The sequence below is a fragment of the Arvicola amphibius genome, chromosome 8 (assembly GCF_903992535.2).
Source record: "Arvicola amphibius chromosome 8, mArvAmp1.2, whole genome shotgun sequence".
Classification (NCBI taxonomy): Eukaryota; Metazoa; Chordata; class Mammalia; order Rodentia; family Cricetidae; genus Arvicola; species Arvicola amphibius.
Genome location: NC_052054.1, coordinates 126,678,113 through 126,705,323, shown reverse-complemented (window position 1 = coordinate 126,705,323; position 27,211 = coordinate 126,678,113). Strand labels below are relative to the sequence as shown.

Genomic DNA, 27,211 nt, shown 5'->3' with positions numbered 1-27,211 from the left:
TTTTAGGAAGCTACTTTTGAAGGATAGTTTTAATTTGCCTTCTTTAATTAAATTCTAAAAATGGATACATTTACATGATGAAATCAACATTTACCAAGAAAATTAGAACAAATTGACTTTTAGGAAAGATTTTGAAAAGTGTTTTATTATAGACAATAATGCATGGCTTTCAAGGAGATTAAAAAACCATTTTGACTCACAACTTTTTCCAGTATACATGCCTGCAAGTGAACATGGCAGCTCACATCTGTAATCCCAGCAATTGGGAGGCTGAGGTGGCAGGATTCAGGAGTTCCAGCTCATCCTTAGCTACATAGCAAGTTAAGGGCCAGCCTCGGCTACATGAGACCTTGTCTCTAAGGAAAGAAAAATACATGTCTGTGAGCACATGCATTTTTCTCGTTTTGCCTTTGCCTTTCCCTCAATTCCTAGTCCCTTTCAGGCGTCTTTAAGGAGGGAGATGCATGTGAGGCACTAATTGCATTATCAAAAAGTGTCTAGGCAAGTCCTTTGACCTTAACCATGGCCCCTTGGCAATCACCCTGGGAACTTGAGAAGTAATCTTGATACCCAAGTCTTGACCCGTGCCAGTTGCTCGGACTGCAGTGTGAGGCAGCATGGGAGCCACTGCTTAATGAGAATACAGAACTGTGGCTGTCTACTTGGGGGACCTTAGCTGCATCAGTTCTAAACATCGGTTCCCCCCCTTTTCTGTAAACGTGGTTGTTGTGTGAACTGTCATGTAAATCTAAAATCTTAGTGGTCTGGGGCTGGAGAGATGGCTCAGAGGTTAAGAGCATTGCCTGCTCTTCCAAAGGTCCTGAGTTCAATTCCCGGCAACCACATGGTGGCTCAAAACCATCTGTAATGAGATCTGGTGCCCTCTTCTGGCCTGCAGGCATACACACAGACAGAATATTGTATACTAAATAAATATTTTAAAAAATAAAAAATAAAATAAAATCTTAGTGGTCCTTCTCAGAACCAATCAGCCTGAGGGGAAACGGAAGCACTGTAGAAGTATCCATCTTCGATGTCAGTGATGTTACAAAATCCAAATTTTTACATTTAAAATATATATAACTACTTCTAAAATTCAGATTTGCCTTCCCTCAAATATTTTGAGTTTTGTTTTAGCTGGTAAGGGCAGATGAAAAAAAAAAAAAAAAACTCTGTTCCCTAGTTTCCGTCATGTGTGGCAAGCTTAGGAGTAATATATGTCTAAAGTGTGTCTACTATTGATATTTCACTTCAACTACGTTAGAAATAGCTGCCATTACTACCGCTGTGCTGTACTGTTGGCACTGCTCATTTTAGGACAGCCGGGCACTCGGCCACATCGACCACGTTTTCTACTAATAATCCTACAGAAGTGATTTTAAATGTTCTTGCCCTATATGCAGATCTCTTGGTCGCTCACCGTAGGGCTAATCGTCTGTGGTGACTGCATGGGTAATGAACTGAGTCTAACCAGAAACCCCACTGTCTAAACCGTGCACGGGACACAGATTCTGTAGGAGGACAGATGACAGGAGCGGTGTGCAAGCATTTGCACACGATCATAATCAACAGAAACACGCCTTCTCACAGCATGTTGTCCAGTTGTATAAAAGTTCTTCATGGTACTTTTGTAATAAAGATTTCAGGGCTTCTGGGAAGGTCAGTCCTGCTTAAAAATGATAAAATGAATTGCTTCAAATAATTTTTTTTTCCTTCCACAGTGTGACCTTAGCAATATATTACCACATAAAGAACAGGTGAGCTTCTTGAAACTTGTCCTACTATTCTACCTACTTACCTCACATAATACCAAGTGTAGTACTAAGATGTAATGTGGATATCAGACTTTGTAGAGTGCTTTTATTAAATATTGAAATGAATCTTTTATTAAAGTTTCTTGTTCTTAAGATCCCTTAAGAGCTCTCTAATTATTGAAGGTTCTAAAAAGTATGGTTTTCTTATATCGATACTTGCTGGTTTATATATATTAAAATTAAAAACATACATTATGACAAGCACAGGACTTTGCAAGCTTGATCCTACTAATTTTTTTAAACTAATTTCTTGTTGTGTCTGCATGCATTGTAGGATGTTTAACAATGTTACAATTGTCCACTCCCATTGTGACAATCAAAAATCACACCAAAGAACCAGCTTAACATATTTTTTTTAAAAAAACTTTTTCTACATCAAAATATTGAGAGAAGATGTATCATTTCCATTTTTATAAATCTCTTTAACGTATAACTTAGTAGAAAGACAAATATATTTTCATGTTTCTTTCTTCTCTTTCATCTGTTTTAAAGAAGCTAGAAGCCAGTCCTTATTCACATATATTTAAGAGGAAGTTATTTTTAAAGCTTTCAGATTTTTCTGATACTTTGTAGTACTATACTAAAGCTCCATGGGAATGTCTATGGTAATACTTTATATTTCACGGTGAGCTTTTACATTATATTCATTGAGCTACATCTTGTATAGTAAGTGAATCTTTAACTAGTACATAGTTCCATGATATGTCCTGTCATAGGGAAAGTAATGATTCACCTTTGTGAGCACTGAAAAGCTGTCAGGCATATATCAGAACGCACAAGTTCCCAATCTCGTCTTCCAAAAGCTTGACAGCTTAAATTTTATCATGACAAATTATATGTTCCTTAAAGTGACAGGCCCACTGTATCCATCTTTGAGAGTATTTGTGGTTATTCATAAAAATGATATTCTGTAATAAGGAGCTGGTTGAGTTCACAGGTAAATCACAAACACTGCACGTGAAAAAGAAGGGTCAGGATTTAGTGACAATAGTTGTCCTGTCTCATCAAAGGCTGGAGAGCTCAGCAGTAGGTGGCAGTGGAGAAGGTAACAAGGAGCGTGTGCGCACATTGCTTTCATAGCACAGCGCACAGCATTGATGAGCAGGCAGTGCTCTAATACGATGGACAGTCTGGGACCATGTGCTCCTGCTCGGGGAACTCTTCGTGAGTCCACAAGTGCAGAGATGCAGTGCTTAAATACGTGGGCTATTTGTCTGCTCAACCTTTAAGTAAAAAAAAAAAAAAAAAAAAAAAGATGTGTTAAAATAAAAAGATAAAAGGGCATCTAAGTTTTAATTCATAACTATAAGAAGCAAGTGCACAGTTTAAAAATAAACATAATGCAGAGAACTAAAGAGAGGCAGAAACTTGTTGAAATTTAAACTCCATTCATCTTCATCCAAGTTGTAAGTTGTTGACTAACTTGTGGAGATAATGCAGAACTGAATAGAAAGGGGTTTGAAGACAGAATTCAGGAGGAATTGTAAACTGTTTGCTTTGTTAAAGGCTGGACTTCTATTTCAGCCCGCTACATTCACAGTTATTAACTAAGACGCTAACAGCTTGTATTACCTGTTGAACTTTATAGGGATGCAAATAGATCCCTGGACATTTTTGATGAGAGATCACATCCACTCACAGTAAGTGCCTGTTTGCTTTGTTTTTAAGTTGTATTTTTCTTTCCTAGAGCTGTGTTTATTCCATGCTTTTTTTTTTTTTTTTTTGCGATTGATAAGTAAGAGAAAGTTGCTCCTCAACTGAGTAAGGAGCCTTGTCTCTTGACTGATAGAGTAACAACAGACCTGCTGCTGTGCCCAGTAGCAGCCCAAGGGGAAACTGATTGTCTGAATATTAGACAATCCAGCTTTTCAACAGATCGTCTTCAGTAACATCAAACAGTATAAATATTTGTAAATAAATTCAACAGATATGTACAATCTCTCAAGAAAATTAGGACACTTTAAATCAGTTAAAATGGTATAAGCCAGGTGTGGTTTGGGTGTACCTGTAATCTCCATACCTTGAAGGCTGCAGCAGGACAGTGATTTGGAGAATAGCCTGTGCAACACAGCAAGACCCTGACTTGACAAAGAACCAAAATAACCAGTCAGAAAGCAAACAAAGAACCTATAAAAACTTAAGAAATCACCTCCTCGGGCATACATTGGCCACTCTTGATACTTAAGAGTGGACAATGTTAAGAGCCTGTGGTTACAGGAAACTTTTTTTAATATTTATGTATTATGTATACAATATTCTGTCTGTGTGTATGCCTGCAGGCCAGAAGAGGGCACCAGACCCCATTACAGATGGTTGTGAGCCATCATGTGGTTGCTGGGAATTGAACTCAGGACCTTTGGAAGAGCAGGCAATGCTCTTAACCTCTGAGCCATCTCTCCAGCCCCTACGGGAAACTTTTTTTTTTTTTTTTTTTTTTGTTTTTTTGTTTTTCGAGACAGTGTTTCTCTGTAGCTTTGGAGCCTGTCCTGGAACTAGCTCTTGTAGACCAGGCTGGTCGCGAACTCACAGAGATCCACCTGCCTCTGCCTCCCGAGTGCTGGGATTAAAGGCGTGCGCCACCACCGCCCGGCTACGGGAAACTTTTTAAAAAATGTTTTTTTTTCAAAGTTCATTGTAGACAGATATGACCCTTGTGACATTTTAGGATTAGTAAGGTTTCAGCATAAAAAGAATTGGAAAGGTTAAGGAGGAAAATAGAGGGGTATAAATTTTTGAGCTTATGCTTGTGTGTTTTTTAATAAATTATGAATGGATGTGGATAATTATGGTACAGCCAGATATTGCTTAACTATGGGTACATCATATGTGTTACGTGATTTCATTCTTCTGCCAACATCATAGAATACTTATCTCAAATGACTACAGTATTACTTGTTGATATTTTATGGAACTGATACTATATATTTGATCCATCATTGCCTGAAATGTCCTCATGCCAATTGACTGTAAGATCCACCATGTTTATATTGAAAAAGTCACTGGGCATGGTGAACACATACTTTTCAGTCTCCAAACTCAGGATCTACATAGTGAGTTCCAAGACAGCCAGGGCTACAAAGTGAACCCTGCCTCAAAGCAAACAAACCAACAAAAAACTGAAATAAACAACTAAATCAAACCCAGGCCAGCAAGATGGCTCTGCAGGCACAAGCACTTGCTGCCAAGCCTGGGGCTGTCTGATCCCCCAGTGTGGTGGAGGGAGCGTTGTCCTCTAACCTCATGTGTGCACCATGGCTGTGCATGTCCACACACACATATACACATATACATGATAAATGCTTAAAAAGCAGCCATAGTACCCAATTGAAGTAATCTTGAAGAACGTGGGCACAGTGTAAAGACTGCTATCTTAGGAATACTTAAAATGTCCTTCAGTCAATATTTTATCCTGTTTTTCTTTCAGAAAGAGAAAGTTCCAGAGGAGTACTTTAAGCATGACCCTGAACACAAATTTATTTACAGATTTGTCCGTACACTTTTTAGCGCTGCACAGCTGACAGCCGAATGTGCAATAGTGACGTTGGTAAGCTATTCCCTTCTGATTAAGCTTTATTAGAAAGTTTGTACCCAGATATGTTTAATCCCTGGAATTATCTTAAGAACTTTAGTAAGAGGAACCTTCTCAAAGAATGTGAAGACACATATTTGAATTTAGCCTTCATTATGGTTTAAAAGTTGCCATTGCTTTTATTATCACAAAGCATTTTCTGATAAAGGCAGTAAGAAGGAGTTCCCTTCCCTACGTCGTTACACATACCCAGGGCACATTAATGGGGGTAACAGACTCAGTGGTTCATGGACACTGGTTCAGTGCAGCTTAGTGCACATGCCAGGCTGCATCCCTAGGTGCTTCTGTTGTGTGTTGTGACTGATCTCTGTCCCGTTCCCTGTTCTTGGATGATGGGTGCTCCTCCACCTCCGCTGCCTCGTGTCTGCCTAGGAAGTTCCCAGGTGTGCAGCACCAGCTCCTAGAGAGACTTTGTGACCTCGCTGAGCTGCCCCTTGGCTTGACCTTTATGTCACCCATGCAGAGGACCTAGAGATCATTTCGAATAATGGGTGCTGCTCAAGTGGTTGGGATTCTACTGCCCCAGCAGTAAATCATAGTGAAAAGTCAAATGTGTGGGCCTAGGAAAGAGTCCTTAGGTTGGCCCTACTGCTTTAGTCAAATGTGTGGACCTGAGGAAAGAGTCCTTAGGTTGGCCCTACTGCTTTAGCATCCAGTTGACTCTGATGTGTGCCTGAGTAGAGGCCCAGTGGGCACTTCTGCCATGGAGGTAGGGAATGCAGGGTGGAGACTGGTGGGAGGGGAGGGTGGGTCCTTGTAAACTTTAAATATAGAGGACTGTAGAATGAATTTGAGTCAGGGGTAAAGAATTTAAAGTATTTGTTGACATGCAGAGAGTGTTTACAATAAAATGGACAGCCTTCACAGATCTACCATGAATATTTGGGAGATGATTCTGTAAAGGAGGAGGCCAAGCACACCAGGAAGAAATCCAGGAATGAGTAATAGAAGTCAAGATAAGTATGGTCCCACAATGGCAAATGCTATGAGGCAGAAGTGCGCACCCTGGACAGCTGCTCTACACCATTGTTGTAGCACCAGGGCAGAGTAGAGAGCAGAAGGGACAAAAGTCTTGCCTTAAGAGTGTATATTCTAGGCAGACGGTGGTGGTGCACACCTTTAATCCCAGCACTTGAGAAGCAGAGGCAGGTGGATCTCTGTGAGTGCCAAGACAGGCTCCAAAGCTACACAGAGAAACCCTATCTCATAAAAAGAGTGCATATTATAATGAGGAAGGTCACAGGTGTTTTTGCAGTTTCAGATAGTTGTTGTATGGCTATGAGAATTGGGCGTGGTGAAGGCTAGGTGACCAGAGAGCTTTCTGTTTAGATAGGATGAGTAAAAGACCTCCTCAGAGAAGTGGCATTTGAACAATGGCCTAACTGCAAAGAGGAAGGCAAGGAGCTTATATTTGATAGGCTGGGAGCACTGCCAGAACTGATGCAAGAACATTCTATGTGCTCAAGGAAAGCAGGATGGCCATGTGGTGGGCGTGCGGACTAAGGGAATCGGGAGAGGAGATGCCAGGAACAATTCCACAGGGAAACGGTTCCAGGTTGACTAGTAACTTTTGGTAAGTCTTGAGCAGGGGGGAAATGATCTTAATTTAGGAGGCTTTCCTAACTGTTTTTGGAGGGGTAGACTGTGATTGGAGGCCAGAATAGAGGCCAACAGAGTGTTAGGATGCATACAGGCAAGCATTGAAAAATGGCCCAGGATTGGAAGTTACCAGGTTTCCATTGAAGATAGCAAGAACACGTACTGCTTGCAGACTGGATAGGGTAGCATAGTTGGAGAGTTGGAGTGAAAGCACGCTTGTTTGTGAGTGGAGGAGTGATGAGCATGGCGAAAGCTATTGTAGAATAGTGACAGCAGCCAGAGGCACACCCAGGCGTGTGCAGTGAGCAGTGGGCTGGAGGTGAGCTGGTATGTGCGTGATCTGGGCAGCTTGAGAAGCAGCTCTTGGGAGTGGGGTAAGTGGCATCAGGGCGATCTAAACATTTATGTTGAACTAGATCTCTGGCAGAGGGAAAGACTTAAAAAAAGAAAGCCATTTGGGGGCAAGTGTTGTTCACAGTGGGATGGAGTCAAGCCATCACATAGAAGAGCTGGCTTCAGTTTGGGGAAAAGATCATCCGTCTCCCACTGACACAGGAGGGCAAGTGTTCAACTGTGTGATAGCACCTAACATACCTGTTGGGAAACGGCAGCCAAGGTGTGCAGTGCTCCATTGCTCCTTGACTATTTCTGTGAAGAACGGGGAGCTCTGAGAAAGACACATTCCGTGGATACTTGGCAGTGCTGAGTATGTGGATGGGAAGGTAATCTCACTGAGAACATGCAGTTTTTGGTGGGCAACTTTCCAAAATCTGAGCCATTAGTCTAATGACCTTAAGACAGTGACTGACTCTTAAAAACACATTTGTTTCCCTTTTCATCTTGATATAAAGTGCTTACATACCATTTATGGGGTGCCTTCCACATCAGAGCTCAGCACCTGTTCTCTGCCAACTGTAGGATACAAATACTTGTCATTCTCCAAATAGATTTACATTAGCATTTACACATGTACAGTGTTTTTACCATGGCCACTAATCTAAAGGTGATTTTAAAAACATATATGGCGCCTTTAATCCCAGCACTTGGGAGGCAGAGGTAGGCGGATCTCTGTGAGTTCGAGGCCAGCCTGGTCTACTAAAGCTAGCTCTAGGACAGGCTCCAAAGCTACAGAGAAACCCTGTCTCGAGAAACAAACAAACAAACAAAAAAAACCACATATATGGGCTGAGCATGGTGGCTCATGTATGTAATTGTTGCACTTGGGAGACTGAAGCAGAAGGATCACAAGTTGAGCCAGTCTGAGCTACATAGTGATACCCTGCCTCACAAAGCAAGCAAGGAAGGAAGGGTTATATGCAAACACTGTTTTACACACACACACACACACATACACACACACATACATACACACACATATACACACACACACACGCCATATATATACACGCACTCACATGTACATATGTATGTATGTATATATGGGTCTTAAGCATTTTTGATCCTAAAATCAATCTCCCTTGGATACCAAGGAACAACTGATGCCTTTCAGAGAGACTTTTGAAGTAACAACTCCTAGCTTCCTCCACAGTCTTCACTAAACTCAAGTAACTTCACCCAGTTGGTTATAGCAAAGGCCTTAGATATGTTAAGGAACATTCAGTTTGTGAGAATGGCTCACAAACTGCTGACCATTTTGAGAGTTCCAAGGATAAACTGGCTGCTCCGCCTCCACCTTAAAGCCATGAGAATTGACAGATTACGTAAGAGAAAATGGCTTCTTGGAGGTGATAGTGGAGAGGGAAAACCGAGGTGTAAAGGACCGCCCTTGGGTGCAGGTGATTCCTTATGAAGGCCAGTGCCTGTGGTGCTGTCTGCCCAGTAGCCACTGGGAGGCTCTCTTGTCCTCCTTGCACACAGGGTTTCTATGAACTGAAGACGGCAGCTGTAAGCCATGTACAATTACATGGGCGAGACTTGGGGTTACTGAACAGCCAGTCTGCACTAGCCTGCTGGCTGCTCTGCACACATGAAGATTATAGCTCTCTTCAGGATGCCTGTTCCTAAGTGACAGGGCAGGCAGCAGAGAAGTCTGACCACCTGCCGAGGTCTCTGCAGAACTGCTAGTAAAACACAGAACTGAAGACCAGTGCTCTACTTTTGCAGGTTTACTTGGAGAGACTCTTAACTTACGCTGAGATCGACATTTGTCCCACTAACTGGAAAAGAATTGTTTTGGGAGCCATTCTTCTTGCCTCTAAGGTGTGGGATGACCAGGCTGTGTGGAATGTGGACTACTGCCAGATCCTCAAGGACATTACAGTTGAGGACATGTGAGTTTGTAAGGTTTTCGTGAACTTCCTAACCATTTTTCTTGTACTCTTAATTTGTTCCCATAAAGTTTTACATAAAACTTAAAGAATGTTTTTAAAGGTTGTTTTAAACAGTCAGTGGAAACAGACATAAGACTATTCTTCCAGTCCAGCTGTGTAACGGTCCATGTTTTCTTTCATTAACTGATGGATTTATAATGTGTTTGATAAACTGAGAGGTATTTTTCTTGTGGCTTTGGTGACCTTTGCAAGGACAGCATAATACTTTTGCTTTTTAAAATCCACTATTCTGCTCCCCCTTTAAGGGGGCCATGCCTAGCTTTTGAAATGTGTCTGCAAGTGCTCGTGTCTTAGAGCCTCTGGACTTGTATGAGGCTGTAGCTTCAGCCTGAGTTTTTCATTGTGTATTCACTTCTGCTGGACCTACACTTTTTTTTTTTTTTAAATCTGAGCATCTATAACAGAAACTATGAGGTACAAAAGTAAAAGTTTCAGGAGATGCTCCTGCCTCCTCTCCATGTGGCGTGTTTGTTTTTGGAAACTGGTCTTGATGGGCTCGGAAGCTCCAGGATTCCTCTCAGGCAGGCAGTCCTAGAAGCAGCTCGGGGCCTTCACCAGAAAACGAGCACGCAGCTGCGGCCCAGACCGTGTGATGGCCACTAGCCTGGGGAGCGCACCATGGGCTTCCTGTCCAGTGCTCAGGCAGTGAAGGGAAGGTTGTGCCGTCTGCAAGCAAGAGGAGCACCACAGAGGTTTCCTGCAGACTCTGACGGAGAGAATGTCTCTGTGGGGAGAACTTAAGAAATAGCGTAGTGATGCAGAAACTCCACCACAGGAAGATCAGGATCTCCTGAGAGTAATAGAAGTTACAGATTCCTGAAGTTAGGACCGTCACTAAGAATTACCAGACCGTTTATAACTCAAGTCACTAAGGGACCACTTGTTGGCAGCAACTGGTGAAAATGGCCACGTTCCTTGTGGCACTGGTAGGTATCTTACCAAAAGATGTGACAGCGAAATCTGAAACAGACGGACGGACGTTGGAAGTCACCGGGTCACTGGGTCAGTCCTCTACAGACTGGTCCCTGGGAGAAGCACAGTATGTGACGTGTACTCTGAGTGGCAGCTGAAAACATCGAAAACAGACTCGGCTGCCGGGGCTCTAGCTGTAGTTGTAAGAGCAGAAAAGACGCGGGCAGACATGTGGGTTCCCCAGACGTGAACTCTGCACTCTGCTCACCACCTTTCCTGTGCGCAGAGAAACACCAGGAGCTCCCTCCTGGCAGTCGAGGGATGAGCAGACAGTGAGGTTGATGCGCATTTGTCTCCTCCGGCTGCTGGCTATTTGTAGTGCCTTTATTTGTTCTAGCGTAAATTAAAAGCTAAAAATCAGTATCTTATCTATCAGATTTTCCTCAAAACTGCCCACCACGTATGAGTCTCATTAGGACATATTTCTCTTTAAAAACAAGTTGACTAGGCAGCTGCTGCTCAGAAAATGTGCTGTGCCCGTAAATGGTGAGTATTCAGCCATGTAAGGGAAAAACAACAACAAAAACCCAGAAGGTGCATATTCTGTTGGCATAATGCTTTCCTTCAGTGATGAAGCCTCTATTAATAGACATGTTAATCCCGTGAAGGACTGCATTTCCCCACAGTTAAGACGTATTAGTGAGGAAAGTATAAAAGGGAGCGTGAAGTACGTTTGTTCCTGTAGCAAATTAAGTCTTGATTACCTGATTATCAAAACATTATCTGATTTACATTTCTATAGGCTTATTGCCATATGAACAGGAAATTAATTTTGGAAGTAGACTGTTTAGCTTTAATTTTAACAAATGAGAAAACCTTATTTTACCTACTTTCCGTATAGAATGAGACAGTGAAAAAAATTTAGAACCAAGAAAAAATCTGTTCTAAGACAAGCCCTTGTTGGGTTTGCTTAAGTATTTATAATTTGTCTATAGTTTCTTCAGGGTTATGACTGGTGAAGTTTACTCTGATTTTCTGTTTAAACCTTCAGCAAGGTCAGTGCGGTCACACATGTCCCACCGTATTGAGCTCACCCTCTGTGTGCACACTGTCCTGGCTAGAGCAGCAAACACTGAGCATCTTGGGGGTTTTGTTCCCAGCACAGGAACCAGGTTTGTTGGTACAAATGTAGTGTGCTAAAGTGGGCTTAGTGTAGCCAAGACGTCTGTCTTTGATCTCTCTGCTTCCCAGAGTTTAAACTGAGTATCTTGACTGTCATAGTGAGTTTGTCACCTTAGCGTAATAGTAAGGTGAGCAGAAACTTGCATTGTGCCCTTTGACACAGATAGCCTCGTGTGCTGGGGGGGGGGAGGGGTTTCCTTTCCCATCCAGTGCTGCTTATTTATTTATTTGAGATGAATCCTTGTTGCCTCAAGAGTTTTTCCCCCTCAGAGATAATAGCGTGGCTCTCGATGGATCCATTTGTTGCCGTGGTGATGTGCCCACTCCTTTTGTTGGCGCTTCTCTACTTCAATAAGCCCCTTCCTGTTATCAGCCCAGGGAAAATGTCTGCAAGTTCTTCAGAGCTAATAAACAGCATACATCATTCCTTTCATCTGCTCACTATAGCGGGCCTTGTGAGTGAGCGTGGAATACGGTCGTCCAGCTGCACTAATGGAACTCTGAAGAATGAGCCTGCCAGGCAGCAGCACGGGTGCATGAGAGGAGGGCTGTAACCTTTCCCTCCCAAACTCAGAGTGCCGGGATGCCGCAAGGACCACGGAGAGTTCTGCCTTGGTTAAGCATTATTCTGTTAATCCGCTGGGTAGCCTTCATGTGTTCCAAAACAAAATTTAGACCTATTCTAGAAGCTCTGAATGATAATTTGAAGATAGCCCAGTTGACTAAAACTGTCCTGTGTGAGTTTTGCTGTGTTCCTCCTCCTCCAGGAATGAGATGGAAAGGCATTTCTTGGAGCTACTCCAGTTCAATATTAACGTTCCTGCCAGTGTTTATGCCAAATACTACTTTGACCTTCGCTCCTTAGCAGATGACAACAACCTGAATTTTCTGTTTGCTCCTCTCAGCAAAGAAAGAGCACAGAACCTAGAGGTAAGGCTGAGCCACCCACCCAGCATCTATGAAGACAATGGGAAGCTTTTAAATTAACACATTGAAAATGTTATTATCTCTTTGGCATCATATTTCCTGGGCCTTTTATGGTTTCCACAAGTATCTACACTATATAGAGAGGTAGATCTTGCCTCCTGTTATCACAATTCAGTCTTGTAGTTATAATTTTTCCCTATTGAAGCTCTGCATTCCCACATACTCATATGTGGATAGCTTTTTGAAATTATATTCTTAATTATTCCTACCTACAAATCACAACTCAGCTGCATTTCACTCGGTTACAAATTGTCAGTAGAATATCATGAGTGTATTAGACAACATTAGCGATTAAAACAAGAGGCCTATTAATCCCAGCACTCGGGAGGCAGAGGCAGACGGATCTCTGTGAGTTCGAGGCCAGCCTGGACTACAAGAGCTAGTTCCAGGACCGGCTCCAAAAAAGCCACAGAGAAACTCTGTCTCGAAAAACAAAAAACAAAACAAAAAAAAGAGGCCTATGTTTAGGATGCAAAATGCAGGTGTATTTCTCATACTGGCTATAGTGTTTTCATAAAAGTGGTAACAAGGGCTGGGGAAATGGCTCAGAGACTTCTCGAGGGTGCATTCGAGTTCAAATATAAGTAACATGATATTGATGTAATAAGCCTGTCTACATCTTTGAAAACTCAGTTTGGATGTGTGTGGTAGCCAGAGCTGACGTGTGCTTCCTCAGCCACTCTCCACTTACATCTTGAAATAGGGCATCTATCTCATTGAACCTGGATCTTACCAGGTTGCTAGATGGCTCGCTGAGGCTCTGGCTTCCTCCCTTCACTATTTAGGAGCACGGGAATTATAGGCATGTAATTCCCACGTGCCAAGGAATCCAAACGCCAGTTCTCATGCATGCTCAGCCAGCACTTTACCTTCAGAGCCATCTCCCCAGCCCAAGGAACCCAGTTTTTAAGTAACTTAAGCTCTCTTTTCCAGGCATTGAGTCATGGCCCTGGAAAGATTAGGAACTAACAGGAAGTAGCACCCCCGAGGCACAGCACAGCACTGTGGACCTTTGTCCTCAGAGAGCCCGGGGCTGCACTTGTTTAGAATCTAAGGATGGCTCAGTATGCCAGTTAAGTCTCCGTCCACTCCATGGAGGAAGTTTGTGTTATGTTTTTGCTTTACTTTTAAGGTTCTGTTCCTTTTCTAAATCTGTGTTCTGTGTGATCACCTTTCCTAGGCCATTTCAAGATTGTGTGAAGACAAATACAAGGACTTATGTAGAGCCGCAGTGAGAAGATCTTTAAGCGCTGATAATTTCATTGGTATTCGGCGCTCTAATGCCATCCTCTCCTAAGAGAGCCATGAGGAGTGAGAGCACCAGGGCTCCTCATTGACAAGACTGTAGAACAAGCCCCTCTCCTGGCCAGAGACCAGCGGAGGGGACTCCAGCGGACGGAAAGAACTCAAGAGTCTGGACAGTGAACGCTGACTCCATAGGAAAGAATGGGACCTTGTCAAAGCAACCACTCTCTGTCCTTTGTAATGTAAACAGTTACAAAAACCACTCCAAAGCAAAAGCTCTGACCACGCACAGATACTGCTTACCATGTAGGCCAATGGCTGTGAAATATGTGAGGTTTTTAAATTGTTTCAACTTTTAGACTTTCGTTTGAGACAGGGTCTTATGTAGCCTGGGCTGGCCTCAAACTCAATATATGACTGAGGCTGGCTTTGAACTCCTAATCTTCCAGCCTCTACCTCCCAAATGCTGGGATTCCCATGCCTGGCTCAGATTTTTAGACTTTAAAGACACTAACCATATAACTTTGGTTTTTCTTGTTTTTCTTGCTCCCTACCCCCGTCCAACTGCTGCATATGCTGATTCAGTGTTACCATTAAAACATGAGACTTCTTCCCATTTGTGGTGCTGGGGCTCAAACTGAGGACAGCTTGTACTTGGTGAGCACTTGCTCACTGAGCTACACTCTCAGCCCCAAGCATGGTACTTAACACTCATGAAACCTAGGAGCAGAGTGTAGCATCACTAGGTATTAAAAGTTCTCCTCCTGTGTCATCAAAGCTGCTAGTCATTATTGGCAATCAGTTTCAGTTACCTGGGTAACAGTCACCATTTGTAGTCCTTGCCAGCTCTGCTCACTAGCATCTTGTTATGTTTGGAGCCATGAAGAGAGGGAATCAGTTGTTGACTGCTTCCGTTGGGTCCACGATGCATTTCCTGTAAACTATTAATGGTGCTTCTCATTATCTGATGGTTTTCCTCATGTTAACAAGTGTATTAAGATATTTTCATAATGCCAAACAACATAGTGGTCCAGTGATCATGAGCAAATATCTAAAAGACAAGGTGTCCCCAAAATTAGTGATGCTTTCTTACACTTAGTGTTCTGTGCCTGGACTCTCTTGGGACACTGCAGCAGACATAGAAAAACCACAAGCCTTCACAAAAACATCATTTGAAAGTTTTAATTTTACCAATTTGAAATAATTAAGCTTCTAATTATTGTTTCTCTTGGCAATTGCAAACTATGAAACAAAAATAAATAAATAAAACTAAAGGCTTGATATTCCAAATTTGGGGGATTAAGTTGAAAAAAAAGGTAAAGTAAAACTTTTAATTAATGTTTCATTATTTTGTAGGGTTTATAACTCTACACTATCATTGAGATTTGGAGGCTCCTGTGTATTTCCAGGGAATTCCTCCTCTCAAGAACTTCTTTGCCAGGCTGGGCTCCAACTGCTTTGATCACCTAAGTGTCTTTACATTCAGTTAAGGGAGGTTATGAAGAACACTGTTAACTCACATATAATACATGAAAAGGAATCAGATCCCCAAACAGCAGATAAAATGAGTAATTAAAAAAAAAACACACCTCTATCCTGCACGTTTGCCTGCCTGGGTGCAGTATCTTCTAAACTGCACCCAGGAGCCCTGAGCAAGGCTTTAAAAGATGGGGAGGAAATGGTTAGGAAAATGACAGCAGCGCCTAAATTTGAAATAACAAAATATTTGTGTTTTCAACCCCACGCATTCTATCCTAACGTGTAACCTTGGGAACCTTACCTGCGAGCAAGACCTCTGTGGGCTGGAATACTTCCTCTTGTGGTCGCTGTGCTTCACACGCTCAGTGCTGCCGGGTTCTTCGTTTGGAAAGGACAGACAGAAATGTTAAGGAAAGATGTATGAAATATTACAATCTACCACCTCAAAAGACATTGTTTATGGAGTTCAGAGCATAGAGATTCAAGTATTGATTGCAGTTTTATTTTGAAAAGAATGCTACAGCCTAATGTGGTTTTTCTTTCTCATGTTTATATTAAAAGAGAAGCTAATAAATTCTATTTTAATTAAAATATGGCCAGTGTTGTTTGTACCACTTCTCTGTCCACGGAGCATTATATATCTCTAGAACTTGTGTTTTTTACCTTGGTCTGAAAACTTTTACATAGTTTCCAACTGACCAAGCTGCTTTGCCTCATGGTCTAGTTCAGGACTAGTGGTAGTCTTTGCTTAGACTGTTTTCTGCCTGAAGATATTATACCAGGAGTCTGTCTAGCCGTGGTCCTTAGTGACATAGTGCAGTGATGGCACATTTGAATAGTTAGTTCATCGTGGCGAATCGGGAAGGATCCCAGTAGATGTGATTATAGGTATACACCAAAGAGAAAGAAGTAGCTAGACTAGTGTCAAATTAGAACATGTTCCACAGGGAATAAAACAGGTATGGGAATTTGTATTCAGGTTGCTTAAAATTTGCTGCATGATGTTTCAAGTCTGCACTTCATGTGGGAATAAACCCAATCAACCTAAGGGTTTTGTTTTTGTTTGGAACAGGGACTCTTATCCTTGGCAGGTCTGGAAATGTTGAACAGCCCTGCCTCGCTCAGTGGTGAGGGTCCTGACATAAACAGTTGTTATTAAATCCTGCTTGTGCTGCACAGAGATTTTACTTCTCAGTACTTGAAGTCAGATCTTTCAGTGATGGCCCCCTTTGTTCTTGACATAGGCTAACTGAACTGACAAATTTAGGAAGGGAAAATCTGTCATAAATAACGTAAGCCATGCGGTGGTGGCACACACCTTTAATCCCAGCACCCAGGATGCAGAGGACCTGAGTTCGAGTCCCAACATCTATATCAGATACCTAATGGCTGTCTGTAACTACAGCTCTCAATAGATCTGACGTGATCCTGACCTCAGGCACAAGCATATGTAGACAAGTTAATACTTTTTAAAGGATTTGCATCATATGTGTAGAAATGCTGACTGCATGGGTGTTCAGAAGTGATCTGAGAAAGGGATTGTGTCTGACAGTAGGCACCATGAGTATCACTGAGAATTGCTTTTCCCTCCTTGACCTTGATACTAGAATGAGTCATTTTGATAATTGGGAAATTAGATCAACTGAGAATGTAAATGTCACTGAAAGTAGGTAGGGTCTCCTAACAAACAAGGCATGAAAACCAAATCACCAGTAGGGTGCTAACTAGCATCTTCTCAGGGCTCTGTACTCTAAGAAGATAATCCAAAGGAACATCTGCCTGGATCATCCATTCTGCGTGTGTTCTAGAAGATTGGTGGGGATGGTCGTCTCTCTGGTTCTTATTTTAGCCTCTAATAATTTAGACTTCAACTATTTAAAATTTGTATTTATTTTTGAGACAAGGTCTCACTCTGCAGGCCTCACTGGCCTGGCACTTGCTCTGTAGATGAGGCTGGCTTTGAGCTCAGATCCTCCAGAGTGCTGAGATAAAAGGCGTGCACCGCATTGACCTCAGAGTTTTAACTGGTGTATGATAATTGCATTATACAGAAGATAGATCGGAAGTGCATGTTCGATCCCAGTAAAACTACCATTCTTGCAGGCTGAAAAGTGGTTGCTTAGTAATTCCCTCTGTGTTTATTAGATTTATTTGACTGCATCAGATTCTAGCCCAGCCCACCCTTTCACGTTTCCTGTTTTCTAAATTCAACAACACAAAACTTTGGTTTTATGACAGCTTAGCTTGGTTTAGTTTCTTATATCCCTAAAAACAGTATTCCCTGGTTCAAAGTCATCATCAGTATTAACAACACAGGTATCAGGTTAGACTGCTTTCATAAGCTAAGCTTTGCAGGGTAACTAAGACCTTTCACAACTCAGTCTTTACTCCAGCCAGGTTTGTTCTGGTCCTTCACCCAGAAGCTGCATTCTTAAGATAGTGCTATTTGGAAAGAAAGCACTCAGCAGAGAAATATCCCAAGGTAAAGTGCTAGTTTCTGTGCAAACTGCCCAGTATGGGCCAGCAAGTCCAGCATAAGATTACCTCCAGTCTGCCAGCCACGTAACCTGTCTGGTGGCCTGACACTGTGCCAGCAAATGCCAGGGAGGATAGAATCGGGTAGTTTCCCCTCATACTTAAGAGCAACCTCGGTTCCTTGGGCTCTTTTCACTCAGCCATTTAAAGTAGGTTTTCCAGAAAGAGAACATTACTTGCTATGTGATAAATGTTAGCAATCCCACCGTGTGGTTTGAGCTCTTCAGGGTGCAGGAAGGGATGTGTATAGATGAGGGATCCTGACTCCACTGAAAAGTTAACATTCTTTTAAAAGGGGAAAGTTTGGAAAGTCTTTAATAAAATGTTTTTAAACACCTGGCCTTACAACTGCTGTGAAACTGCAGCTTCAGTGTGACAAGGAAATTCATTTGTACAACTTAAAAGCCTCAGCAAGATACCAAATAATGTATTCTGAGGCCCGCAAAGGATACCCAGATAAATATGCCTTAAAAACCCCTGCTGCTCCATTTCCTTACCCTTCAAGTCTATTGACCACCTGAAGTTCAAATGGTTATTCTCTAGTAGAATTCTCTAGAACTAATCCTTCCAAGGACTGAGCTTTTATGCCCCCCACCCCAGCGCACCCTCCCACTCCTTACCTGGCTCAAGCCCCTGAGGACCTGCTGCAGTAGACACCACAGCTTTGTTCCCTGCAACCTTTCTGGCGAATGTCCAACATGGCACACCTCACGCCAGGTTCAAGGAAATGGAGACTTTCTGTGGCTTACAGGATAACTGGCTACTTAGCTCACCTGTGCCAGCCCACCCACTCTCCCAGAGCCGTCACTTCCAACTCAACAGTGCTTGGCAGTTCCATGACTTAATTTAGTGCATTTAAATATCCCACTGTTTCTCTGTCGGGTCCCCAGACCAGCTCTCATCAGATGAAAACCCACGAACAGTGAGCCTTCTCTAAATGTAATACTACGGTATCTTGAACTCTGGGTTCCAGAACATTAGTATGAAATCTGATGGAGTAAGACTTTCTAGTTGTAACATGTACCATGGTTACATTAACACATGCTTGATCCCAGAAATTCAGGCAGAGGCAGGTGGATCTCTGAGTTTAGGCCAGTCTATGGTGTACACAGTTTCAGGATAGCTATCACTACATAGAGAGACCCTGTCTCAACACAAAAAAAGAAAAAAAAAAGATTAGCATTAGAAGTAAGGGTAAGGAACAAACAAGGACTCCTAATTATCCATGCAATTTTTTAAATGAGTAATTTAGATTTACATAAAATTACTCCCAAATTTAAATATCTTTATAAAAAACAAAACCCAGAGAAGGTCCCAGGGCTGGGGCTGGGACTGGAGTGCATTTCTCAGGAGAGCCCCAATTGATTATTATGCAGACCCCGTGAAAGCTGGCCTCTCCGGTCCACCGGGTCCACCGGGAGGAGCTGCAGACTCCTAGCTTTACCTGATTTAACCTTTTAAATCTTCTGAACCCCCAAATGTAACTATTCTTCTCTCTTCATAAATGAGCAATACAGGTTAAGTGTCCTGGATCAGGGACTATAAGAAGTGGAGCTGGGATCTGAACCAACGGTCAGCCTCAGTACATACACACAACCAGTCTCCCTCTAAGTTTGGCTTCCATCTTGACAAACTGAAGAACTCTGTAAATTGAGTCATTTAAAAAAAAAAAAAGGTGTTATTGCCAATGACTTTGGAGGCCCACATTTTCACCAGCCGTATAAGGACCCTCTGCTCCAGTTTCTGACTCTTCTTTCCCCCATTCTCCACTGGGTGAAACGGAGCCAAGAGAGAACAAGGTGGAGACATAGAGTCCTGTACGTGGGACCTGCAGTTGCTTTTCGGCAGGATGCTGTTCTCAGACTGCCTCTCCCTCCCTGACATATACTGAAGTCCTCTGCAATCATATTGACTTTGGATTAAACAACCATTATTATGTTTCTGCCCTATACATTTAAAGCCTTAAGGACCCATCTTTCCCTCACATTTTCCCACAATGCCTGAGAACACCATGAGGTAGTGTTACCTTAGGGAAATAGTTGAATTTCCCAAGGCAGGAACCCGCACGCAGAAGTTAGTCCAGTAATAAGCATTCTGATGCCCAGTCACATTATCTGGGGACATGGAAGAGAACTGGGTATCATTCTCAATAAATTTTGGTCCTCTCAACTCCTGATTTGATTTCGACACCTGCCCCTCAACCAGACACACTGAGCATGCGGCTTATCAAACAGAACAGCGAACACACGTCTATAAAACAGAACACAGTCAAATGACGTCTCTGATCTCCCACGGAGCTCCCTTCATCAAATGGATAATGAAACAAACCGCAGTACAGGCAGGAAAAATTCAGGAAGCGCAGGTGAGGAAAATGTGTTCCTCTTGTGATTGGAGTACAATGAAAATTCAGTTGCTTATGCTAAAGAAATCCGAGACATCTGGTGACCAGGTTGGATTCTGCGTCTCAGACACGCTTAGAAAGCAATGCATTTCTTGATGAACAGGAGGAAAAGACGCGACAGCGTTAATTTTTCTTCACCATTGCTTTAATGCGTTTTAAAAAGTTATCTACATGAATTGGGAACAAAGAAACAAAAATAGACATTTCTTTGTTTTTCATAAATAACTAATCTCCATATTTGATAAAAATCTTAAAACCATTATTTTACCTTCCCACAAATATAATACAAAAAATTCCCAAAATAATAAGGTCAAGACATTAAGAATCTTGAGACTAACATAACCACACACAACTGCCGTGTACTGACTTCCCGGCACAAAACAAGCCTCTTCTAATGTTAGGGATTCAGAATTATAACCATTGCCAGTCATAATCTACAGGTTCAAGCTGATTGTCTACAAATAAGATATTGCTGGCTCTGATTTGTGAGTGCTGGATTTGGCGTGACAGCAATGATTCTTACTGCATGGGATAGGCACTATACATGTATGCAAACCACACACAACACTGAATGCCCTGTACTCCAACTACTGACTCGGTATGTGCCTCATTTGGCTCAGTAATAAATTCACCTGCACCAACCCGTATCAAAAGTCACTAAATCTCTCTCTCTCTCTCTCATATATATATATATATATGTATATAATATATATTACGTATATACACACCCACAAAACATACATACTATACATAGTTTGTAACAACGTAAATTAATATTGTCTTAAAATGATGTACCACAGACAGACATTATCCTGGGTGGAAAAAAAAGTCCTGCAATTGTCATCAAGCTACCAAAAGCTTCTGAGAATTTGAATCAGGTTAGTTACAACCTGCCTACCCTTTCATATCTTGAGAGTTTTTCTTTCTGAGCCGTCCTCCCCAGCCCAGGCTGTTTCTTTCCCAGGATCACTTGATTGGACTTCGGAGACAAGAAAGAACACAGAGAGGCAGCAGGCAATTCTTAGCCACCGGCCCTCACACCTGCCTAGGTTTGTGATGTGCTCGGTCCTGTCTGCCACATCCGGTGTTGGAAAGCACTCATTCAAAGCTTTGTCCTCCCTACCCCCCTTGGTCTTTCTGTAGAGCACAAAAGTGAAAGGAGCTTTCTTAGCAGGGGCAGCAGTTCATTAAAACAGACAACTGTGCTTCCTAGCTCTGGCGTTCCCATTCTACACTCCCAGTGCAGGTCACGGATGCTGTTATTAAGGTTCGGTGTATGATCCAGGACCTGTTCTCCTGGCAGCCGGTGTCAAGATTAGTGCTGCCCTGGCCCAGGAGGGAACAGCCTAATGAATACCAACTTAGAACAAGTGCCATCGGCACATTATTTAAGCTTGTACACGCGCACAATTACACACAAGGCATGCACACAGGCCCTGGTCACTGGCAATGGTCACATGAGAAAAGGACAAAAGGGTTGCAAGAATAAGCCAATAAGGCACCAAGAAAAATGATTTTCATCCAATTTAGACAACTTCAAAATGTGAGGAGGGAAATAATATAAAATTAAATAATAATAAAAAAATAAAACCAAACCTTCCTAACATTTGGCCACTGGAGTCACTAAGGCCCCATGTCCTTAACTACCTAAATCCTCACCCTCTAACCTGTGCAACGCTAAAAGAGGTGAGCCAGGTGGCCAGAAGCAGCGCTAAGTCCTCCACAAGCAGCTAAGCAACACAAGCTGGCAGAGCAGAAGTTGCTGAACTAGCCCACACCTCTTCATGCCATTTCATTCACTGTTAGCACAACAGAAATGGGAAGGAGAGAAAAATGTGTGGTGGAAAGGGGGTGACCATTCGTACCCACGGCTTCCCTCTCCCCTCCGCTAGGGCTGGCCAGAGGCTGGTGTCCGTAAGGGAAGCAGGTGGGCTCTCTTTGTCTCCTTAGGGTAGGGGAGAAGAAAGGAGAGCAAAGATGAGAAGAAACAAAAGAGTCTGAGGCTTCCAAACCTCCACAGGCCACCGCCTTGGCATCATGTCTGTTTCAGCTTTCTTATTTTCAAAGGGAATTGTTCTTTTTTACACTTTGGCATGTTGCTAAGATAAAAAAAAAAACCATTTTTAAACAAATTAAACCATTTTCATCCACTTCATCCCACAACTTTTAGATACACTGTCTTTTCTAGATTGTGCCACAATTTTCTTTGTGAAGAGGAAACAACCCAAACTAGACACAGCTGACTCCGGGAAGACGAGCTCAACAAGCCAAGAGGTTAGGGTGGTAGATAAGAAGGGCCTCATTTGAAAAACAGGAGAAGACAGGGAGCCTATTGAGCTTCCCGGAAGAGAGTTCTGAATAAATAAGAGTAAGACAATCCCAGAGTTCTACAGCGAGGGGTAGAGATTTTGTGGAAGCCACTGAAGTTTTCATTTTGATTCAAATCAGTGAGTAAGGGCAGTGCAGTTTACAAACGTAACGGCTTCAGAGCAACCTAAAGATTTAGTCCTAGGCATTTAAATTCCCAGTGGGAACTATGCATTTCTCTGCTCAGTTCCTGGGAGGTAAAGCTGACTCAGGCTTAATTCCCCCACCCCACCCCCAGCTGCTGCAAATGAAAACCGGGATGCCTAGACTCCAGCTGTTTTTCTGGGAAAGCTTTGTGACGTTTTAATTGCTTGGCCATTTTCGCTCCCTAAGTTTAGTTCCCACTCTGTCTTGGTCACTGGCACTTGCTGGCTGGTGCACGGCACTTTTCCCCCCAGTAATGGCCTCACACTCTTGGTGAATGAATGGTTAAACAGATTAGGAAAGCAAACAGACTTTTCTAATAGCAGAGAAACTGTGTGTGAGGGGGTATCGGTCACTAAACGGGCTTTCATAGAAGAGGAGGCAAAGAGAGCGGGGCGGGGGTCCCTCCGGCAGTAGTATTACACTGCCCCATTCTACAAAGCCTAAGTTACGGATCTTGTTTGCTTTCCGGAGGCTGCCAGAGGACAGTGCTGCCGCTTTGGGGCTATCTGGCTTTAAACTAGCCCCGAGTTCGGGGACACTTGCTTTCCTTCCTCCAAGCCAATGTTTGTTCCCAGGTAACGAGCCTCGCTCCCAAACTGCAGCACTTCATTGGAGGGTGGGCGTGGCTTCTAATCACCGCACTCCAGGAGGAGGAATAAGAAAAGCAAGAGAGACTGTTTAACATGATAAAGGAGGTGGGGTGGGAGGAGCAGATAAGAAGCAATGGGAATTTACTTTAATTACTGGAAGCATATCCGTTTTTTGTCCTTTAATCTAAAAGAGAGCCCCCCTTTAGCAAGGATTCCTAAGTACTTCCAGAAGAAGAGAGTGGGTTTACTTTTATAGAAATGTGTAGCACAAGTTTCTTTTCTTTAAAAATACTAATAAGGTATCCCTGGAGCTTATTACGAAGCACCCACTCCCTCTCCGACTCAAAGTTCAGAATTCACATCCAGTCCTCAGGCTCTCACTATGAAATGTGTCCACGTCTAACATACTCCGGACAGGACACGGCCTTATCAGGAATGAAAAGGACTGCAGCCAGGCTGAAAAGAGCTCAACCCTTGCTGAGCAAGGTTAGGGAGGATCCCAAAATCTCCAGCTCCCTTGTCACTTGGGGATGGTCCTAAGCACATTATGATCCACTCCCGGGGAGGACAGCAGATTGCCTCTGGCCTCTAAGTGGCCTGGACATTCTAAGCAGTGTAAGGAAAAACTAGATTTAAAAAAAAAAAAAAAAGGGCACTACACGCCTTCCCAGTCACAGCAGCCTTCCACGATTCACATAAAAAAGACACACGTATAGGAAATAAATTTTCCTAATTTAGACCACACAGTCCAAAGAAACCTGAACCAAGGGTAACCTCATTACAATGCCCGCTTGGGGACTGTGGAGTCCCCAAAGCAAAGGTATTTTTGTTGCCAAAATGCAACAAAGTTAAAAATTAAAATACATATAAATTAAAAACTGGGTTCTTCTAAAGAAGGCAGTAAGAAATACAAACTAGAATACACTGCACGTGAGCTGAGCCCCCTGGTAGAAGACTGGAGACGGGTACTCTCTGGAAAAACGATCCCTTTCCCTCTCCAAGCCCCTCAGGAAGGGGGTACCAGCACCAAGAAGGTAAACGGAAGTGACCTTCACAAAGTTACCAAGCAAAACAAGCCTCTCCTTCAACTCCAGCACTGTCCCTGGGCCTACAGGCCTCCTAGACGTGCGACAGGGACACTTGCTTGTGGTATGCGGCAGCGGCGGGGCCGGGCGGCCCGGTCCTGCCGGTGAGCGCGGCGCTGGCCTCCGCATAGTCTCCTGCGGCCATAGCGCCCCCACTCTTGTGGCCCCGCCCTGAGCTGCAGCAGCAGCGGCTGGTGAAACGCCGCCAAGACTCCAGGGTCTTGCCGGACCAGATCCAGACTCCCGACGTGATGCCCACCACCAGGCACATAAAGTATTTGAGCATGAGCACCCAGTACTCGGGTTTGGCGCGCGGCTGGCCAGAGTCGGGTCCTGGACACGTGCAGGTGAGGGCAGCCTCCCAGCTTTCCCGGTAGTGCTGCTCATACAGGTAGCAGGCCACCACGATGCTGGCTGGCACCGTGTAGAGCAAAGTGAAGATGCCAATGCGGATCATGAGCTTCTCCAGCTTGTCTGTCTTAGTGCCACCCTGCTTGATGACACTCCGGATACGGAAGAGAGACACGAAGCCCGCCAGAAGGAAGAGCGTGCCCACCAGCAGGTAGAGCACCAGTGGGCCCAAAACGAAGCCACGCAGCGAGTTTAGGTTTTGGTTGCCCACATAGCAGATGCCGGCCACCGGGTCCCCGTCCACGGAGCTTAGTGCCAACGCTGTAATGGACTTGACGCTGGGGATGAGCCAAGCAGCAAGATGGAAATACTGGGCATAGCCTGCGATGGCTTCGTTGCCCCACTTCATGCCAGCTGCCAAGAACCAGGTAAGCGACAGGATGACCCACCAGATGGAGCTGGCCATGCCAAAGAAGTAGACTAGGAGGAAGACGACCGTGCACAGTGCAGGGCCAGTAGTCTCATAGTGGATATGGCTGTGCTCGCGACTGCAGGCGACGCTAGCATGGCCCACGACCAGGCGCACCAGGAATCCCAGCGACACACACAGGTAGCACGCAGATAAGAAGATGATAGGGCGCTCAGGGTAGCGAAATCGCTCCATGTCGATGAGGAAGGTGGCGACGGTGGTGGATGTGGAGATAAAGCACAGCACAGACCACAGGCCAATCCAGAAGGTGGCGAACGTGCGCTCATCGGGGCTGAAGGACGGCTGGTAGCAGGGCACCGCACAGTTGGGCACCTGGCCCGTACGCACCTTGTTGTAAAGAGGGTGTGACTCCTTCAGAATGGGCACGAAGGGCTCACGGCAAGTGCATACAGATGGACCTCCCGAGGGGCACTCACCCCCGGAAGATGGCGCTCCTGGTGGGCCTGGGAGGGTGGGCTTGGCCGGGAAGGACTTAGGGGACGTGGTGGTGGCTTCGCTTCGGTTATAATCCATGCACAGAACCTCGGCGTCGCCGCCCAGCACTGGGAGACGGTCGCAACTCATGCGCTCCGGCCAGGCGAAGCCGTACTGGCGCATGAGTGGCGAGCAGCCGGCCTTGGCACGCTCGCACACGGAGCGGCATGGTGGCAGCGGCTTGTGGTAGTCGGGCAAGCAGATGGGTGTGTACATAGAGCACAGGAAGAAGCGCAGGTCCGGCGAGCAGTGGATCTCCACCAGCGGCCAGAATTGGTGCACCTCCAGGCCTGCCTCGTCCTGAGTGTCGTGGTTGAACTGGTTGGGCATGTGCGTCAGGTTGTAGCCGATGCCGCGGCACATGGGCACAGTGATTTCCTGGCACACCGGGGCCTTAGAGGCTGCCGCTGCCCGGCCCACAAGCTGCGCTAGCAGCAGCAGGAGCAGCGACGGCGACGCGGACGGGTCGGACCGGGCCATCGCCCTCTTCTTCCACTTGCCTCCCGGTGCCCGTGAGGGTCGGCGCTGACCGACGAATCCGCGGCCGGGGCTTCCCTCTCCGAGATCTTGAGTGTGACGCCCGGGCTGGCAACCTGTTGGTTTCTTTTTCTCTTAAAGAAATCCGTGCAAAGATAATCTGCTTCGGGAAGGCGCTGCCTCCGCCGGCAACGCTCCACGCCAGATAGGGCTGGAGAGACTATTAGGGCTCCGATTCCAAGGACACAACTCTTAAAAGAGAGGTTAGGGGAAGAAAGATCGCAACCACTCCCTCTTAGAGGAGCACCAACCACTCGGTCTTCGTACCCGGTCTCCAATCTCTAGATTAACTCCTTTCCACCCCTCCACCTCCTGGAACTAAACTTAAGACTCCCTCCACTCCACTCCCCGCGCCTGCCTCCCTTTCCTGGCCCGACCCTGCAGGCTGTGCCTGGGGCCAGAGAGCACAGTCCCGGAGCAAGGGGCAAAGGAACCGGGAGAACTGGGATTAGGGGGGAAGACGCGGGCTCTCACCTCCGAGAATCCTGCTGGGCGGTAGACGTCTGCAGCCAGCCGGGCTCCTCCGTCCCGCGACTCCGAATCCGGCCAGAGCAGGAAAAGTTTAACGACAAGCTAGGTACCTGTGGCGGCGACACATGGCAGCAGGTGGGGGACGTTTCAGAGAGCAGGAAGCCCCTCGACCACGGTTGGCGCGGGCCGGTCAGTTGCCTTCTCTTCTTTCGGGGCTCCCGGCATGATTCGAGCAGAGCAGGGCAAGGACAGGCCGTGCCTTCCACCGCTGTCCCGGGGCCCGGACGAAGGGTAAGGGCGCCGGGCAGCACTTGGGCTTGAAGGAGAAGGGGTGCGGAGGCCGGAGGGGACCCCGCCACCTCACTGCACAGCGAGTAGCCGGCACTGGCCCAGCCGGGACTGCATGGTCCGCGCCCTCCGCCGCCGCGTCCCGCCAGCCGCTCGCCGCCTCCCCTGCAGGGGGCTCCGCGCTCCAGCAGACTCCGGGGGGCGGTGGCGGCGCTCACAGGACGCACCCGCTCGGCTCCTCCCCCGCGCTCTCGCACACTTTCGCCCACCTCCAGCGAGCTCCGAGCGGTGCGCGACGGCAGCGGCGGAGTCGCGGC

At 45.0% G+C, this 27,211-nt stretch overlaps 2 protein-coding genes across 6 annotated transcripts in view; one reads left to right on the top strand and one right to left on the bottom strand.

Moving 5' to 3' along the window:
• The window catches only part of Ccnyl1 (cyclin Y like 1), a 33,987-nt gene extending 18,238 nt beyond the window's left edge, over nt 1-15,749 (top strand). The window contains exons 5-10 of one of the 2 annotated variants that reach the window (XM_038338441.2): nt 1,722-1,757; nt 3,403-3,454; nt 5,239-5,358; nt 9,127-9,293; nt 12,215-12,377; nt 13,615-15,749. In XM_038338441.2, coding sequence (XP_038194369.1) covers nt 1,722-1,757; nt 3,403-3,454; nt 5,239-5,358; nt 9,127-9,293; nt 12,215-12,377; nt 13,615-13,731 — 655 coding nt within the window. In that variant the 3' untranslated portion in view covers nt 13,732-15,749. The remainder of the gene's footprint in view (nt 1-1,721; nt 1,758-3,402; nt 3,455-5,238; nt 5,359-9,126; nt 9,294-12,214; nt 12,378-13,614) is intronic. The other variant, XM_038338442.2, reaches the window with a different exon arrangement.
• On the bottom strand, nt 200-27,211 carry Fzd5 (frizzled class receptor 5). Of its 4 annotated transcripts, XR_005286465.1 has the most exons (5): nt 26,610-27,211; nt 15,460-15,536; nt 14,492-14,620; nt 7,865-7,914; nt 200-3,037 (listed from the first exon to the last, which is right to left on the bottom strand). XR_005286465.1 is itself a non-coding variant. In XM_038338439.1 (2 exons), the coding sequence occupies exon 2, from the start codon at nt 26,076-26,078 to the stop codon at nt 24,318-24,320; it is 1,761 nt and encodes a 586-aa protein (XP_038194367.1). In that variant the 5' UTR covers nt 26,079-26,326; nt 26,610-27,211; the 3' UTR covers nt 20,218-24,317. The 4 variants fall into 4 exon arrangements, 1 of the variants encoding a protein (XP_038194367.1); XR_005286464.1 differs by lacking the exons at nt 7,865-7,914; nt 26,610-27,211 and having other exon boundaries at nt 15,460-19,310; XR_005286466.1 differs by lacking the exons at nt 200-3,037; nt 7,865-7,914; nt 26,610-27,211 and adding an exon at nt 10,385-10,658 and having other exon boundaries at nt 15,460-19,310.

Excerpts from the sequence above, each read along its gene's own strand:
- Fzd5 (XM_038338439.1), bottom strand. The coding sequence starts at position 26,078 with ATGGCCCGGTCCGACCCGTCCGCGTCGCCGTCGCTGCTCCTGCTGCTG.